This window comes from Siniperca chuatsi, linkage group LG6, assembly GCF_020085105.1.
Source record: "Siniperca chuatsi isolate FFG_IHB_CAS linkage group LG6, ASM2008510v1, whole genome shotgun sequence".
In the NCBI taxonomy this organism is placed as follows: Eukaryota; Metazoa; Chordata; class Actinopteri; order Centrarchiformes; family Sinipercidae; genus Siniperca; species Siniperca chuatsi.
In genome coordinates, this window is record NC_058047.1 from 17,415,172 (window position 1) to 17,434,597 (window position 19,426).

General features: G+C 41.9%; 1 protein-coding gene across 10 annotated transcripts in view; it reads right to left on the reverse strand.

The window, feature by feature from the left end:
- elavl4 (ELAV like neuron-specific RNA binding protein 4) overlaps positions 1-19,426 on the reverse strand; it is a 75,703-nt gene that overhangs the window by 47,598 nt on the left and 8,679 nt on the right. For 2 of the 10 annotated variants that reach the window (XM_044199146.1, XM_044199142.1), the window contains exon 1: positions 10,330-10,618. The exons of 6 other annotated variants lie outside the window; for them this stretch is intronic. In XM_044199146.1, coding sequence (XP_044055081.1) covers positions 10,330-10,353 — 24 coding nt within the window. In that variant the 5' untranslated portion in view covers positions 10,354-10,618. Of the gene's footprint in view, positions 1-10,329; positions 10,619-11,726; positions 12,094-19,426 lie in introns of those variants that run through there. 2 more of the 10 variants (XM_044199147.1, XM_044199144.1) reach the window with 2 other exon arrangements.

Here is a 19,426-nt window from a genome sequence, read left to right on the forward strand (position 1 = left end):
TGCAGGATCTCTCCACTGATAGACGCGCTGCTTGGCAGCTACAAAATGGAGCCAACATGCAACCATCTGACTTATTAGACTTCGCCTCACCATCTTGCTTCAGATATTATTTGTGATTTCCTTATGCATCTTTGCATTTGTATTTCTTAATATTATTTGGCTTGTTAAAATGAGAAAATAGGATGACATAAAATAAATCTGACAGAAAACATCGCCTTGTTCTAATTTGTTGTCAGATGCAGATACTTTAATTAATTGAATACATCCAAATATACTGACTATTTGTGCCATGTGTCCCCTTCTGTCTGCCATAAAGCAGCCACAGCTGATACTACTGTACTCAGACTGAAAGTCCCTCTTGGTCCCCCAAAGTGATACTGAATTGGAGTTGCTATCAAACTGACTGAGACACAAAGAGATTAATATGACTTTACTATCTCGGCTTCTCGGCCAGTCAAGTTCCCTGTAATGCTCTCTGCGCTATTGATTTTTATTTTTCTCTCTCCTCTCCCTTTCTTCCTGGCCATCTCTCCACCTCCAGCAGCATCTTCCGAACTCTGAAATGTCCTGCAGGTCAGACGGATGCTGGGCCAGATCAATCAGGGAAAGTAATCTGGGACGCCTCATGCACGCAAGCACACACACAGACACATCACAGATACTCACCGACACACACACACACACACACCCCTCCTCTGTTGCACTCTGGCCTGCCTGCCTCCAGTCTCATCGATCTGCATCTACTTTACCAAATGGATTCTTCTCTTCTGTCCTCCCCCACCTCTTTTCTCTCTGTGTGACTCGGAATAATAAATGTTCCAGACCGCGCAAGACGTGTACGTAAGCAATTTTTCATTTAACTTTGGCTTGACTTTTTTTCCACTCCCTTCTTTCTCCTTTGTGATGTTTCAGTCTTACGGTGAGATCGATGCAGCTTTCCCACGCATTCCCTCACAGCCCCTGGCTAATCGGCATATACTTGTGTAAGGTCAGAGGTCAGGACATGACAGGATGCAGCCTATTTCCAAGGGGTATGTCAGACAGGATCTATATAATAATCTCAAGATTTATATTTCACAGACAATTATAGGATGAGTCTTGGCAAAGATTCTTATTTTACAAATGTATCAAATATCTGATGCATTGTTCAGTTTCCCTTGATTCTGAAGGCTAAAGAGTCTGACACAAGAACGGTTTTGCCACACCGAAGTGATGTAACATGTTCTACTCTATTCAGATTTGCTTGGCTTAATTATTTTTATCTAAAAACTTTTCTCAAAAACTATTTCATGCTGCATTGTGGGCAGTCAAAAGAGAGAACATCCTTCAAGGACAATGACTGAGGACCTGCAGTGCTCCATACATACATAGTCACACTCTCTCTCTCGCATGCACACGCACACACACACACACCACAGTCTGGAGGAAAGGATCCTCAGCCCAACTGTAGGCGGAACTGGAGCCATTTGTCCACTGGCTGAATCCCAACTCTGCACCAACGCATGCAGAAAATTGGTGAGCATCTTGACTCTGGAGATGACACTTCAATTTGTGCAGCTCCAGTGACTGGTACTCTGCAGTTCCTCCCTTGTGGGGGTGTGAGATCAGCTGGACACCTGCCTAGCTATTTGGCTAAAGCCTGGAGCACGGGGACTAGGCCTTGGAATTGAAGGCCTGGCCTTGCCTGTCAACCCAAGTCCCTGTCCCTCAGCCACAGCCCTAGCCTGGCCTCTCAGGTCCTCATCACAGTTCCCCTAGTTTCACTACTGTGCCAGGAAGAGTCCCTCGCCTGATGCCCCTGACCCCTATTTCTCTATCCAATCCTCAGCAGCAAGTTAACGCAGTGCCATCAACCCAACAGTAGTCTTCTCTTGAACAGCATCAAATCCCCATCAACAGCTTGCCAGCCTTTGTTCCAGTTATAGCTGCTGCGGCCAGCATCTCTGCTCCCAGCTCAGTCAAATCAGCAAGATGTCTCTGCTGTATATCGCTGTCTGTCCTGCTGTAATCCCTGGGTGTGACGGATGGGAGTGATCACTGTCGAGGCCCTCAGCTAGGACATTTTGGTGGATTAAAGAGGCTAAATCATCGTTCCATCCTCTACATGAGATTCTATCCTTAATTAAATGTCATTAATGTGGTTAAAGGTTTTAGTGGAGATGATATCTAACACGTAGGGCCTATTCAGTAAGTATTATCCTTGTTTCTGTGGAAGGCAAGCACAAAAGACACATTGTGAATAGGAGAAAAGGGGTAAAAACAAAGCAGGAGAGACAGGAAGAACCCTGTCAGCCTACAGTAGGCCTACATCATGCCTGTCATTTAGCATGACGTAGAAGGTTGGTCCTTCCCAATAGGGCCTGTCCTTTTTCTCTCTCTGTCTCCCTTTTTCATAACACAAAAATCTAATCTGGTTACTTTTATTCACTGACTGTTCTCTGAATAAATATAAGTCACACTGCAACAGAGTCTACAGCACTGTGACAAAAAAAACAATCCTGCACTACTCTGGATTGCATTTCAGGGAAGAGCTTGTGTTGCCATGCAGTGCTCATTTCCGTGTTGAGCTGAAGTTGCTTTTAACTGTGCTGGGACAGAGACTAGAGGACGCAGAAACAGACAGTGAGGTAGGGAGAGCAGGCAGGCTGATCCATCTGAGTCAGCACCATGTGTCATGAGCGAGGACACCACCTCCACAAGTAGCTGGTAGGTGAATGCGGCCACGCACCTGTGCAGGCAACCAGCCATTTTAGTGAAGCTGTCTCCTATCTTTAGCAAAATACACTAAAATACACTAGCACGTACATCAACAAACATATGCAAACATGCACAAATGTACACAGATTCACTCAAATCAACTATCTAACTATACACCATTACTGTGCCCACCTGCATGTATCAGGTCAGAAAAAAGCAATTCAGCAGTCTCATGCTATTGTAACCAACTAAAAAACAACTGTACATTCCTCACTTGCTTAAGTCTATAGTCATGCTTGTTATATGTATAAAAGAAAGGCCTTGAAGAACAAGATAACTGGCTAAAGCAACTTTCCCATAAGGGGTCTCTAAGAATATTTTCCCCAAGCAAAAGAATAAGAAACTTGTAAACTCCTCTGACTGAACTCAATTTTCTGTATAATTCACAGTAGGAGTTCTAATTAAAACTGGTTTGAGGCTGGAAGTGGTAATATTGGCTTTGTTGAACAGGTATTTAAAAAGCTATAAACAGCCTGGAGGTATATGATAAGAACAAAACCTACAGCACAGCACTTACACTGAGAACAAGGGAGAGAGACGAACACTGGCCCGGCTGCTAAGCAGAGGCAGAGCCCTTCCTAATCTAATAACTGTTTACTCCATCAGCTGCATCTCAGACACAGCCTGTGTGTGTGTGTGTGTGTGTGTGTGTGTGTGTGTGTGTGAGAGAGAGAGAGAGAGAGAGAGAGAGAGAGAGAGAGTGCATGTCTGCCTTGCAGCAAAGGCATAGAGCTAAATCACATAGACACCAACCGACCGTTGTACTCGAGAATTCATTCCACAGCGTTGGACGATGAGTGAGGGTGTGGCTGAGTGTATGTTAGTGTGTGTATGTGTGTATGCGTGTGCCTAGATAATCGGGTTATTGATTCAGCTCTGAACCGGAGCTCATATAATCAAATAGCTGCAAGGGAAAAGGACAGCCGTCTGTCATCTGTCTTAATAAGTAAACAGTTTGATGGAGGCAATGAATAACTCAAAACTACGTGTAGATGTAGACGAGGTTACTACATCACTGATAGACAGACAAGCTAAAATGTTTATATCTATCCTCTAGCACATCTCTTGGCGACCTTCTTCTTATGCTGAGTGACATTATGAAATATTAAATTATTTCATTCTTATTTTCACAACAAGTATCCTGCACTTTTTGGTCCTTGGTATAGTTAAAAACCTGGTGTCATTTGAATATTCAGCTACATTAATCACGTAAATGTAAAACAGATTGCTTCGTGCTTGAAACATTCCCTTTTTGAATATGCTGTCATTGCAATAGCCAACCAATTTCTGTCACTTTTTTAAATACTATAAAGTTGCTTTGTACTAGTCATTACACAATAAATTTGGAGTTTGACTTGAGAATTAATAATGAGCCCATCTTCTGTAAAAATCTAATCTCAGTGTAACTTGATGTGAGAATGGTGCAATTTAGAAATGGCTTCTACTGCAGCAGGAAGAGAGGAGAGAGAGACACACAAGTCTGAATGTATACCACCACAGCTAACAGACGAGGCCCGCGGCACACCAGCTACACCATTAAGTGTGGCGTGCATTCAAACGAGCAGATTAATCCCCCCTACTGCTATACAGTGCAGAGTAATTGAAAATGCCCACAGGAGACTATCTTTGCTCGTATACTGTGTGTATGTGCCAGGGAGGCAACATATAGAAGGCGGTGGCTGATTGCCATAGAAAATTCTGCAACTGCGTTTTAGTCTGACAGCATGTGCCGGAGAGCCGTGCAGCCGTGAGATAGCACACATCTATCTCTCTACTGTTCCCATTTTCTCTCCCTTCTGACTTTTTCTCTCTCTCTACCTCCCAATATCAACTTGACAGGTGCTGTTCATGCCTGCTGCTGACGTTGATCAGTCTCGATAAGCATCAGATATCACATTCCCTCTATTTCCATTTAGTTATACTGTGTAGGAAGGACAGCATTCCTGTCGATCGGAAGGGGAATATGCATTGACTGTGTTACTATCTCAAACTGTGGTCTGATAACTACCGGTGGGTCTAGCTGGTTGGCTATCTCTGGTCTCACATGTGCTATGTTAAAAAGGCAAACCAAACCTCTGACTGGCAAGAGAAAATACTCCATTATTATCTACCTCCTTGCCAGTATTTTCTCTAATAATTCATGAGGAGATGGCATTTCCTTTAAGATGAAGTCTGTCAGCTCAAGCATTATGATCTTTATGTACAGCGGCCCCAATCTCTGAGTCCCTGCCTACAACTGACTTGCAGATGGACCTTCCATACCTCCCCTCTCCTGCCACTGTGGGATTTTCCAGTGTCTTGGTATACTGCATAGAGCAAGATCAGCCTTTTTTGTCCCCGTGTTAGTGTTGCTATTGATGAGATAAGGCAGGCTGGTGACTGTTGTGTTGGATGCTGTGTTTGTAGGCCCTAATGTGTCTATTACGAACCACAATGGTGCCATTTTGTAGCATGTTCAGTTGCATGTTCAATCTATAATTCATCTGGCTACAAAAATATATAAATGTTTAATATGTCAGAGGCGGTGAGGCCTGTCGAAACCATGACCTTGAAACGTCCTTTAAACATCACACAGCAACAGCATTGGGGCCAGTTAATCTGCCAAAGCCAAACAACAGGCAACATTCTCTCTCTCTCTCTCTCTCTCTCTCTCTCTCTCTCTCTCTCTCTCTCTCTCTCTCTCTCTCTCTCTCTCTCTCTCTCTCTCTCTCTCTCTCTCTCTCTTTCTTACTCACACACACACACACACACACACAGCCTGTCTGCCTGCTGATGCTTTCCATTCCCTTTTTTCCTGGGATGCAAAATGCAGATGAGACGAGTCAGCCGCTTGTGCACAGTCTCAGGAGAAACTGCCACTCAAATCCAAACATCTGTATGAATACCAAAACACACAGGGTACAGTGGAGGATAAGAGAAAGAGAGGGAGGAAGGAAGGGAGAGAGACTGAGAGAGAGAAGACAAGGGAGAGAGAGGATCGAGGAAGAATGAGCCGTAAAGTAGCTAAGAAATCCAGTGTTCCTCTCTCCTTCTGTATTTGTGACTGAACAAAGAGCTATATACACATGAATACCTCTTTCCTCCCACTGTATTTTCCATCGGGATATTTATTCTGAAAAGCAGCGATGCACAACAAGGGCTCGGTCCTATGTTTGCTAGTGGGCTGAGGCGCTAACACTCCCCAGCTGATTATATGTCTGTCTGTAGCAGTTTGAGCTTCTGCCAAAGGAATTAGGTCTAGTATTTGTGAATGCTGCTCCCCTCACAGCAGAATGCCTTGCCATGCCTCTCAGATTTCTAGCTTTTTAAAAAGAGAGCGAAAAAAACATTTTAAATAAATGAAGGAAATCGCTGTGGAAGCCTATTAAATTTTCAACGTGACCGTTTTGTGAGTCTTCATGTGTGTTTAGGCTTCTCACAAAAGGAATATTTAAAAACCAAAGCGTGCTAATTGGGACAGAGATTGTTACAGCAGCTTCTTATTCAAACAGGCTTTTGGCTCATTAACTGCTTCCATCCAGTTTTTGTTTAAAGGAAAGTGGAAAAGACATTTTAAGATAATAAAATATTTTGCGATATTTATACAGACACTGTACACACACAAAATATGTCAAAGCAATGGCAAAACCGCTTACCTCAAGTGTAAGGGCAAAAAGAAAAATGAAAAAATTCTTCAGCTATGTATCGCAGTAGTGTCATGTCACACACAAATCAAATCTTTACTTTGTAATAGCAGCTATTTTTTAACCATCAGTCGACAACATCTATTTAATTATAGATGGAGTTTATCATATTAGTATTATGGCATGTATATACATATTTTACATGAGAATAATTCACTTATTTTTCTTACACTGGAGTCTTAGTAATGTACTTTTGCAGGTGTAACACTTGTTAATCATAGCATTAATTTACAAACTAGTTTAAATACTGTATTTTTGTGGATTAGAAGGGAAATTTAAATTTTTGTGGGTTCACTTAACAAGTTGAGTATCACTCACTGCTGTGAGTTTCCACATAATCAGGAAAAAATGATGAGGAAAAAGCTTCTGTACAGTCTTGCAGGAGTTCCCCAGTTGTGCTTGAAGTGATCCTACCAAACACATGTAATCCAACTAAATGTCTTTGACTCATATCTCTGGCTAATACGTCACTATCACCTCTATCTAGAGAACCCCACTCTAAACCTCAGTACAATCTGGGGGCAAAGTTAATTCAGTAAACATGTAATTACAGCTGACTGACTACTGTCTATTTGTCTCAGCTCCGACCGATCCTTTTGTACATGCCTTTTGCCATTTACCTAAAGCTAGAGAGGGGACATGTACGGTATGATACACACCTGACATACACACACACACACACACACACACACACACACACACACACACACACACACACAAGCCATTTACTGTATGTGTACCCACATGCATATTAATTAGCAACTACAAACATGAACCATACTATGAATACATGATCACACAGTGTAACCATTTGATATTTCACCATTCTGTAGTTAATTACTGTGGATGTGATGAACTGTGGCACAACCTCTGAATGTGAAAAACTGATCAAACAACAGCAGCACAACCATGACTATGCACACGAAACACAAAGCATAATGCTAAAGCCCCTCTACTTAGCAAGCATTTAACTCTTGTCCCTCTACAAAGTCTATTTTATGTCATTATAAGAGATTCTTATACTACATGCTGAGAAACAATCCACAACCAGCCACAAACAGCAAGTCAACCCCACAACATGCATTATTCACTTCCACCAAAATTTATGTTTTTCTGCTGCTCAGTAAAACAATCACAAACTATCAAATTAGTTATACACCATTTTGAAAACAATTTCTACCATCAAATAAACACACTGAGCCCAACAGATTAAAGGAAGTAAAAACAGGATGCTTAGATTTAGTTATTCTGTGATGAATATTTCTGTAGAGCACTGGTCTGCCTCAGTTTGTTAGCTGTTAGTTTATCACAAGAGGTCTCAAATGGTCAAGGGATGATCTAGTTTGAGAAATTTATTTCACAGCAGCTAAATGTTATAAGATTAGAGTAAGTTAGAAATGAGAAGAGGAGGAACAGTTTCAGCTTCAGTACTAATTATGATACATTTTTACAGGTTTTTCTTTTTGATATTTATGACTGTGGATAATCAGAAACATAAAATATCTGTGCACTTTGCGCCAGGTTAAGCGTAATGCCTCTATCATGCTAACAGTAAGAATAGTCCAATATTTCTACTAGCACCATGCAAAACAATTAAAGGTCTGTTCAATCTACATTTATCTACATACATAATGTGACACACCCACCTGCAGTAAATCCTAGAGAATGTTTGAGCATAGGAATGCAGGAAAGAAGATTAAGAGGCAATTGTTCCTATGTCTGAACTCCTTCTCCTTCTCTCTCTCTCACTCTATCTATTTGCGTTGTGTTTAATCAGGCTCTTGTTAACCATGTCACTCTGCATCTAGACACATGTCAGTCGCCCCTCTGATATACACACTCACACACATAAACACACAGAACCGATAACACAGACATGCAAAACACCACAGGCTATCGTGTAATTTAATTGACGAAGTGATGTTTGTTTATTGTCCTGTTACTTTTAATATCATTTTTATTTGTTAGCTCATCATCCATCATTTCTTACTTGATATCTGTCTATCACCTTCATTGTTGCTCAGACCTATAATCACCCCAGGACTACATATCCAAGCACCTGTTCTTATCTTATGTTTCTCTGATCTTCAGTTACATTTAAATCACTAAGCACACACTCGGTCAGTGCACTGTAGCTAATAAATTCCTCACACACCCCACCCTTATTAGCATTGATGTGTAACCTTGGAGCTCATGGTGTTCTGCCTGAGGGTAATAGCACCGCTGTATGTTTGTGAGTATCTGTATGTATGTGTGTGTGTCTGTGTGCGTGAAATGATGGCCTGTCTCTAGCCCAGGTCCCCCACTGGTTCCCATCAGGAGGCTTCATGGTGCACATTCATATCTAATACCTCCAATACTGATGAACATTCGACTTTTTCACTCCCTCTCTCACTGTTTTCATTCTCCTTTCATGTCAATTTCTTTCACCCTCTTTACATAATAACATTGACCCTATCTGTATATATAGTATAAACAATGTACACTCTTTCTCTGTGTTCACACTGGTCCTCTCACATCAGTCATGTGTCCCTGCTAGGCCCCTCTATGTATGCACATACACTAGGCTGCTAGCCGTGAGTGTCCAGGGAGACAGCATACCAGCTAGCGTCACTAGCCTAGTCACCAAACAGGGGAGTCGCCTTCGTTTCAATTAGCATTTTGATTGCATCCAATGGAAAGAAGCCAGCATGCAAACAATCAAACAAACATTTACTTGCCGACAAATGAATAATGGTTCCACTGTGTTTCATGCAAACACAAAAGTGAGTCAGTCCACTTTGTGGATGGTAAGAGAACCATTTTGAAGACAGATGGATGCACTGAGAATACAAAATAATGGTACTGACTCTGTAGTCAGAATGGTGACGTAGTATTGGTAATGAAATTAAACTCTGTCTTGACAGACCTGTCATGACAGGTGAATATGACAGGAGGAGACATGGATGAATGGATAAATGGATGCAAAGTTAAAGTCAGTCTCAGGAAGCTGAGCAAAGCAGATGACGTGGATATGATTATTATGATGTCTCTCATGACAACACCCATTCACACAGCCAAACAAATAATTGAGAAAACAGGCATATTCTCACACACACACACACACACACACACACACACACACTCATATGAGCAATGGGCTTACAATTTAAGAGAATGCACAGCATTACAATCTGTTGTAATCCAGGCGTGCGTGTAACACCAACACACCTACTCCATTTTTCTCCCGCTGTGGCACAACACATGGACAACACAAACTCACACTGTGTACACAAGCAGCATGACGGATGATATGTCCACTCATATAATTAACAAGGACTACTTTGCATACATGAATATAAAATCCACAAAAGTCCAGTTTACAGTACATTCAGCATCAGCAATGTGCGTTCCATCTCCGCTGCAGTATTATACGTAGGTAAATATTTCAGAGTGGTGCAAAGGCAGGAAAAGGGGGGGACACCTACAGCCATGGCTTCATCATAAAATGGGTGCTGTTCCCTGATTTAACCCCCTCCCTCCCTCTGTTCCTCTTCCCATCTTTCCTTACCTCTATTCCTGCCTCCACACCTCTCCTATTAGCATGATATCTATCTCCATCCCTCCATCTGTCTCCCTCTGTTTCTCATCCTGCCCACAAACCTCGCAAGTCTAACCCCTGCTGTATCCTTCTTCTCTGTAAAAAGGAACTTCACATTCTGCACAACAAATAGTTCAAGAGTATCACTGCACTGCCTGTGCTAAAAGAATATAATACATACTGACTGTGGCTGATAGTATATCTACAACTACAACCTGCTCTAGCCACTGTAGGCTGCCTTAAATGAAACAATGGTTAACAATGTACCATGGAGTATAGTGGCAGGCTGCCTGTAGCCTTCTTCCTTACCATCTTAAACCCATTCCACTCCATTTGGGAGACGCCAGCCGTTGTCTCACGCTCTCTCTCTCCTCACACAAGAGCTACAGCAACGCCTCAGCAAAGAGAATCCCTTACCCTACTCTCTCACACTGTCTTAGACTCCTGTGACACTGTCTCCTGATTTTTCTCTCTCCTTCTCACTCTGCCTCTCTTCGCTGTTTCTGTCTGAGTCTTAGCGACGAGCAGAGAGCAGCATACTAGAGGGCGCACGGAGCAAGCATCGCCTTCTTCCACAGATGCTGAGAGGAGAATGGTGAGCCTGGATGAGAGAGTGCTGGGCTGCAGCAAGCCTCCCTCCCTCCCACCCAGCACCCTCCGCCCAGTCGCCTGCTCAGCTGGAAGGTCAGAGCCCGCCCACTCCCCCCCCCAACCTCTTTTAGGGTCTGTGATTGGCTTCTTGGCTTGCCTGTCAGCCCTTGGCCTCACCTCCCTCTCCCTCAGTGTTAACACCTTCGCTCTCTGGCTGGCTCTGAGCCCTAGTCGGCACACGCCAGCCTCAGCCTGGTTTGGCAGAGAAAAGGCTTTCTGAATCCCAGCAAAGCAATCAATCGCTGCTGAGGTCTGTGCTTGAGTGAGCCGGGCAGAGCAGCGCGGAGCAGAGCTCTAGGAGAGTGATTGCAGCCTCAGGCACTATGGTAATAGGATGCCTGCGCAGCACTGTGTATATAAATTAGCTATTACTGGGTGCATGTTAAAATCCCCTGTACATTTACTACATGGCTTTTTATACAGACTTTCTCATTCCCTCTTACTCCTTGCCTCTACGTTACCCACAAAACACACACACACACACACACACACACACACACACACACACACACACTTTATACTTACATACAGGACTGATTACAGAATTGTCTTAAAATAATGATTGAGGTCTTTCAGGAATTGTGGGTCAGATCGATCTCTCAAAATATTACAAATAGGCCTACTACTACAAAAACTACTACATCGTTTCCAAATAAAAACACAGAATTTTAACAAAATTGCCTGCTATATTGATGACTAATAATTTGCATTTGTTGGGGTTTAAATGTAATTTTCAGAAAGGATGCACGCACACAGACGCTCGGACAGTCGGCACACACCTGTCCATACAGGTGTACCCGAGAAATACGATACAGTTCACTCTTTTTAAATGATTTATCTGTAGCAAATCAAAGAAGGAAGGCGTTACACGGAAAGCGGCTATATGTCGCCTAGTATGCTGTAGGCAAAACAAATCAGTACGGCGCTACCTGTCTGCCTGCTGCGGTACGTTATATGGTTACATTAAAATAAAGCCCAGCTGGTTGCAGAATGAAGGTACAATAAAGGGACAAACAGATACGATAGAAAACATATGCCCTACGATATCTACTCACCATGACCATTCTTGTGTAAAGCTGTTACGAAGTGTTACGGACGGTAACGGTAGTCTCGGCGGACAAACTGTAAAAGCCGGAGAAGTCAGCGAGGAGAATGGGATGGAGTGGCGGGAGCGTGCTGTAGAGGATGAATGAACCGACGTGGTGGCGGTGTAGTGAGTCTTGCGGAGCCAAAAACTAAACAGAGCGAACCCGTGGGTGTGTAAGACCTGCAGCTCTGTCCCGTGCGAGAGGAAACAAACACTATTGCTTAGTCAAAAAAAAAAAACTAAAACAAAACAACGCGGAGAGAAAAGAATCCACTCAGAGGAAAGGATTCAGAGAAAACACCCCTCTACCTTTCCCCCATAAAGCCATGTATGGAATGTCCAGTCACCTAGCGCGCGGACTCCCATTGGCTGGGGAGGTGCCGACGAGGCGGTGCGCTTGCTCGCGGATGCAAGTGGAGGAGGGAGGCTCGTGTGGTCCACGACGTGGGGAGTAGGGAAGCATCATGCGGAAAGGTAGATGCTAAAGCAGTTAAGGTGACTTTATGTGCACATAATTATTCCACACCTGACCGTTAATAATTATGCATACAACCAGTTTGCGCTTTAACTCGTGCACGTAGGCTTGTAGGATGTAACCGTCATATACGCTCCTTCTTTTTTCATTAGGCTCGTATAGAAAACAGGTTATCTGCATTGTTGCTGCAGTGTTTGAGTGTATACTCCCTGTTGTTATGCCATATGTGAAGCGCTCTTCCTATGCTGAAAAACAGCAGCAAGAGTTCTCCTCTTTCCTTCATAAAACCCCCACCATAGGGTCGGTACTTCTCAGGGGTCCTAATATCACACCGCCCAAAACTGCTCTTTATAAAGCAGTTGCTCCTTTTTAGAATTTTATTAACTATATGCACCATAAGTAGCAGAGCACAAAACGGTCTATTGTTTTGAGAAGTAATTACACACTATTAATCAAATGATACTATCAAATAATTACTTACATATTACTTATTACATTGTAATTCTCACTACAGTTTATAAAAGATGAATATTTATAAAAAGCAAATTCTCTATGCCCAGCAGCAAATCAGCCCCAGGTTGATTTTGTCCAGCTGGCCCCTGTCTCTGGCAGACAAGAAGAGGGAGCTCTTGCTTCCTTTAACACCATTACCTGGCAGGCAGGAGTACTCAGCGGTACCTTCACACCTATACATTTACACACACATGCATATATACTGAAACGCATGTTGGCCCACACTATACTCGATAAGCACAAGCATATTCATGTGCACGGACACATATATACACAAAGTATACACACATGTACACACTGTCACACACATTTTCTAACACATTCAAGCACCTTATGCTGTAGATGTAAACATGTAGCCTCATGTAACTGACTTTTTAATAAATGCTCTTACATGGGTAATATCTTCATGTTGCCAGACAAGAGATCAAAACACCATCAGTTTCCCATCGCATGATCATACAGTTTCCTTTGTATTCAACACAGCAATAAGAGGCAGCCAGCGAGTCAACTCTTATTCACATGCTGGTTAGTTTCAATTAGCATTCAGCTGTGTGAGGCCTGGCAGAGCTAATGTAACTAGTGGACATCCATTAAGCTCAAAGAGATTTCTCTGTTCCAACAGAGACCTGTCCTGATACAGGATCATACTTTCTTTCGATAGTCCATTTGCACGTGACTCTAGTGTGCTACTGAAAGGTTTTACACAATATTTATAATAGTGTGAAAACCAAAAGATATGAAATTCCTGGTCAAAGTTAAGCTTTTTTTTTTTAAATAGAATCATGGTTAGTTACATGATCTGTAGATGCACAAATCTAACAAGTAGAGCTGAAACAATGAATTGATTAATCCAGCAGTCTGTCAACAGAAAATTAATCTGCAACAATTGTGATCACTGATTAACTGATTAATTAAAGTCAACTATCAAGCAAAAACGCAAATGATTCTCTGGTTCCAGCTTCTCAAATGTGATTTTTTTTTTTTTTTTTTGCTGCGTTTTGGATTGTTGGTCAGATAAAACCATTTAACAATGTCACCTTGGGCTCTGGGGAATTGTGATGGGCACTTAGCACACTGTCATTTTATAGAATATAATCCAATAATAATAATAATGAAATAAAACAAAATAGATTAATTGATACTGAAATAAATTGTTAGCTGCAGCCCTACTGGCAAGTTACACATTGTAAAACATTTACAGTACTTTTTGTCACCTCATAGCAATTGAGCATAGCACCAAACTGATATTCAGGTCTCCAGTAAACCATCTAATGCAAATCAGGTCCAGTATGAATTGTTAGGGTCTGAATACTGGAGCTAAACGATGCCCTCTGTAACTCACTAAAGGTTCAGCTGTGTACACACAATCCACTGTAAACCCGCATTGTGAACAGTGTATGATATACTATACAGTATGCACCACATACGCACTCTATACTTACATTTACAGAATGTGTATTTATACAAATGTGAACTGTGAATTTCAACAACACACTCAAGTAGCTACACAAATGAGCTCCCAAATGAACACACTTAAAAAAAAAAAAAAATCTGTGTGTTAGGAATAATAAGGCCAGTTCTGGCAGACAAAAAGGGAGCAGTGAACTAAAGCTCCCCAGTCTCTCCACTTCACCCCTGACCTCTCCACCTGTCTGGTTAGCTACAACTAGCTAGCTAGCCTAGCGGAACCATGTGCCTGACATACTAATGAGAATCCTCACTACACCTTCAATTAAGCCTGAGCAGTACTGAGGTGCACACACACACACACACACACACACACACACACACACACAGGAGAAGCTGGGCCGCACAGGCTTGCTATTGTTTCAGATAGAATAGAATATGCTGGTACTCGCAGTCTGGAGATTTGTAACAATCATACTGTATATAACACAATAGAGGGAGAGTAATGTAGAATGAAACACAAAGAAAATAGATTAAAATTGAAGTGCATCTTTGTCTATTTTCCTTTATGTGCCTCCGTATGTTTTCCGCCAAAGAGCAGAAAGAAGCTAAATTTGCAGCTGAATACTACAGGCAACAAACCCACAGTTTCCTGTCCATCTTTTGTCCTCATGCTCTGACCTTTGAATTTAATAATGGCTTTGAGTTGGACCTGGGAAAAAACATTCTCCGCCTCAATGCCTCTAATATTCTACTCCCAACCATGTTTTTTATTGTTGCTTTTTACTTCCATACTGTAAAGAATGGAAAGTCAGATCCATGCCAATGAATCACAAATCACATCTTTGTTTTTTGTCTTTGTATGCAGTCAACTTTTAACTGTTATGTGTAGAGGCAGTAAAACGCAAGGTGAAAATAGAGGGTGATTTTCTTATTTCATAAAGGACAGTGTTTTGAGGTTGTTTTCTCCCTCTGTAATAGGATCCAAACAACCTTTTCTCTAAATGAGAATATGATTTGAAAGTGAAAATAGTCTCTCACAGTTGACTTGCTCGGCGTGTCATTTCACTAAATTGCTCTACAGGACCATGGTTTTATAAAGCAATGAAAGTGACTGCCACTACTCAGTAAATTAGCTATAAACACAATCTGCTCTTTGCAGTGTGTTGTGTTATGGAGTGTGTGTGTGTGTCTGTGTGTGTAGTTGTGATATACAGACACATACCAAAGATGGAACTATGTTGCTGCCATGTCCTAGTTAAGGGTACACACTGTGCATTATAATATTGTGTATGGACAGATGGAGGGAGGGGTGGAGAAATTCTATCAAGGGCATCCATGCTGAGACACTTTACAGTCTGGATGTTAGCGATATTGCAGTGTAGCTTATTATTTTGTAGTTTTGGCCATTTTGCAATATAGCACTGAATAATTGTAAAAATGTCAAAGAAGTAATTAAGGGAAATGACTAAAAAAGATTACTCTTTTTTAATGACATTCCCATTTTGTCAGACTTTGCAAAAAAGCACATAGCATTGATTAGATGCATTATTTGGCCTTTTAGATGATGACTGATGCTAAATAGTTTTTGAGGAGGTAAATTATATTTCTTTCCTCTTGTAAAGTTTGTAAAGTTAAAAAGCTTTTGTGGCTTTGACCCAGGAGGGCCTGCCATACTGTCAGCAATGTGAAACCCCATCTCACTGATTGGCTCTGGCTCACATCCAAAACACACACACACACTCATGCACAACTGAATCCATACACACACAAACACATTGTATGCGCATGCATACATACCCGCTGCCACACAGACAAAAACACAAAATTTGGGTTTATGAAGTGCGTCACGCAGTCTGACACTGTGACTGCCGTGGAACCGGAGCTTTAAGGGCTGGACCCCAGAAGTGTGTTTCAGTCTGTGCTTCCAGCCTACTAATTCGGAAAACAGAGAGCTCGCTAATTGTCATGAACTCCTCTTTCTCTCCATTCTGCCCTGCTTCTCCACCCTAAACCCCTCCTAGTCACAGACCTTAATGGATTAACTGCAGGCTGGTGTTGTCCCTCTTACTCATTCTGGTTCTCTTACATAAACTCACAATGCCATATCGCTGCCACGCCCTAAAAAATAAAAAATGTTTGTTTTTGGTTTGTCCAGGTTTGAACGATTGAATATACTGGTGGCACAGCATTGTACGAGCAGAATATACTCTGGAAGCAGCCAACACATAGTATTCTGATAACAAGTGTGAAAGAGCAGGCAAAGAATAGCGTACACAGTATAGCAGGTTTGAATATGCAGTGTGCAGACAATGATAATTGTGGGTGCTCTCGGTTTGAGTCTTGTTAACTGTCAGACGCAGTGTTTCAACACCTGTCTTATGTTTCACTCTGCATAATAAGACTTCTATTTAAAGGAGGAGAAGTGAAGATGCCAGCAGAGGTGTTACCTCAAAGTGCTAGAAGAAAATACCTTGATTATTAACAAGAGAAAGAAAACTTGTGTTTTGCAGTAAAACTGATCTTCGCAATTGCTAGTCAGGTTCAGAGCAAATTAATGCAACCAAGGTCATAAGACAGAAAACACAATCTGAAACTGAATCATCCCTGTTAACACTGTATGGCAACAACACTGTAATTGACGATGAAAACAGCATTTTAACAGAACTACGGAGAACAACGAAATACTTATCAGGCCCGGGTGATTTCAATTCAAAATATCACAGCAGTCTATGCAGTAAAACAGCCTAATACATTTAATAGCCCAGAATGCACTCCTCAGTGTGCTGCGGCTTACTTAGGATCTTTTTGATTTGCTCTTGAAGGATAGATTTAGTTGCTCTATTGAAGTTCTGGCAGTAGTAGCATCTTGCTGTGCTACTCAGACTGATGATCGCCTCTTTCCTGGCAGGTGTCCACCCTCTGCCGGTAACAATCAACAAATGAGAATCACAGCCTTCAACTTGCCTGTCTCCCTGCCCAGCGACAAACTCACCATCAGTGAATCCCAGACACCAGACAGCTATTAACACAATGCAGCTGTATGCGGACAACAATGGGCGGTTTGGATTCAGTTGACTTTTGTTGTTTGCTTTCAGTGTTAAGACCAGGGGCTTTATTTTCATGAATCAATGGCACGCACGGTGTGGATACTGATTTTTGGTAATTTCATGGTCAGAGGCGCACAGCGCACCTGCATTGCTGTTGTACGTTCAATCAAATCACCTCTTTTCTTTGTCTTCAAAAGCAGGGCGCTCTGTGCCATGGAGCTCTGATAATTTAGTAATAGAGGGGAGCAGTTGGTAGTAGCTCTGCCACAAAAGCTGCTCCAAAGAGGAAACTGATGTCCTTAAGCAGGAGGAGCCGAATCACCACGACGGCACCTTATTTAAACCACTGAGAGCAAATTATGTTAAATTATCTTGGGAGGACAAACAAGTTCACAGCCAGTCACTGAAATACAAAATGGGTGCAGATCAGAAGAAAAGTCTGTGTACACTGAAAGAGAATCCCAATTCACCAGGGCAAAGACTTGCCAACATGGAACCCTAGAAGGTATTAAGAGAGCACAAACCATCACCTACAATGATAAAAGTCTGTTACAAACAAAGACATCAAGCATATCTCTTACATTTTATCTTCAAATCATATCCTGTCCCTGAAAATATGTGATTTGGAATTCTAGTAAAATATCTGTCTTTTCGTAGTTATATGAACAACAACAACAAAATCTAATAATTTGTTCATTATTTCAAAGCCATGGATATTCATTCATACACTTTTGAGACATCCTGCTGACAAACTAACAAAAAGGGATGAACACATGTTGAGATCATTACTGAGTTACAGCTCAATGCTTTGAGTTCAGTGTTCCTGGTATTGATTGACATTTTGCTTTAGAAAATCTTTCTTGGAAAAACTAACCCTGGCCCTGCCAGTCTAAAACTGTGTGAATTCAAGAAGGCACTTATGGAAAGTGGATCCCCTAAATGTCATATGTTACTTAAATATACACTACATTAAATACAAGTAATTTGGTGAAATTTAACTAATCTAGTTGAAGCTTTCCTCCTACATCCTCTTCCCTCTATGTCAGTGGGCATGATACACAGTCAGCTTAACCCCTGCCTGTGTCACTCTCCCTGGTAGAAACTCCTCAGATCAGAAATGAATTCTTCATGCTGATCCCGGAACAAGGCTGTGCTGCATTTGTCACAGCTGCTTTCTTCCACTTTAACTCAAAGCTGTTTGGGTATGGCTGGAGCTTTGCAGACTGCAGAGATGTGACAGGGGGCTGTTTGAAAGCTCAGGCTGAATGCTCTGTGTCTATCTGTGGAATAGGGAGCAAACGCTTGTTCAATCGCTGCGTAAAGTCTGCAGAAACGCACCCCTCTTTTGTAGATATAATTCAAAATCATGCTTAGATAACTGCTTTTTCTGTGTTTTGATTAATTAGTGTTTTGTCTAGAAAAAACAACAGAAAACATTCAAGAAAGCGTTAAATTCACACATTAAAATTAAGAAATTTTGCGGTGTAAACCAGAACACACTCTCTTATTCCACTCTTTTCTATTAAGCAATCACACTGTTTAAAAAAAAAAAAAATTTATGGCAGAGATAATGGTGGGTCTTTGAGGCTGTAGCCTAACACAAATGAGAGAAGGTTTGTGGAGGTTCCCAGAGAGGCTTAGGTATGCATTGGCTGTTGAGTCTGGCATGTGTTCTGGCGCAGAGTGTATTCTCAACAGGACTCTGGTGGATTAGTGTCCATTTGGACAACAGAGTGGTTCGCAGCTTGGGGTGACATTCAACTTCAGCAGGCCAGCAGCTCAGACACTGATCACGAAGTTTAGTCTTGCTGTTAATTGTCATTAATGTATAGTAAATATAATGGCATCTGTTATATTTGGAGTTTCTTGAGTCTCAAAAATGGGCATGATGACTAGGATATTTTCTTTTGTTTATTTCTGTGTCTTCTAGTCTAAACTGGATGACTCTGTCTGTGTGAAATTAAGCGGTGGCCATTCTGCAGTGTGGTGGGTCAGTGGATCACGGGGTATAGTGGTGGGCTTTGGGGCTTTGGGGCTGTGGGGATGGCAGCCCGTTTTGCGTTTGATCCCGGTCGGGGTACATCCATACTCACAGGGCGACTGCTGTGGTCCATCTGGTGGAGGTTTTAATCACCCCCCCCCACACACACACACACACACACACACACAACACAGTAACACAAAGCACACAGAGCTTTTCACTTGAGATTCTTTAGATTTCTG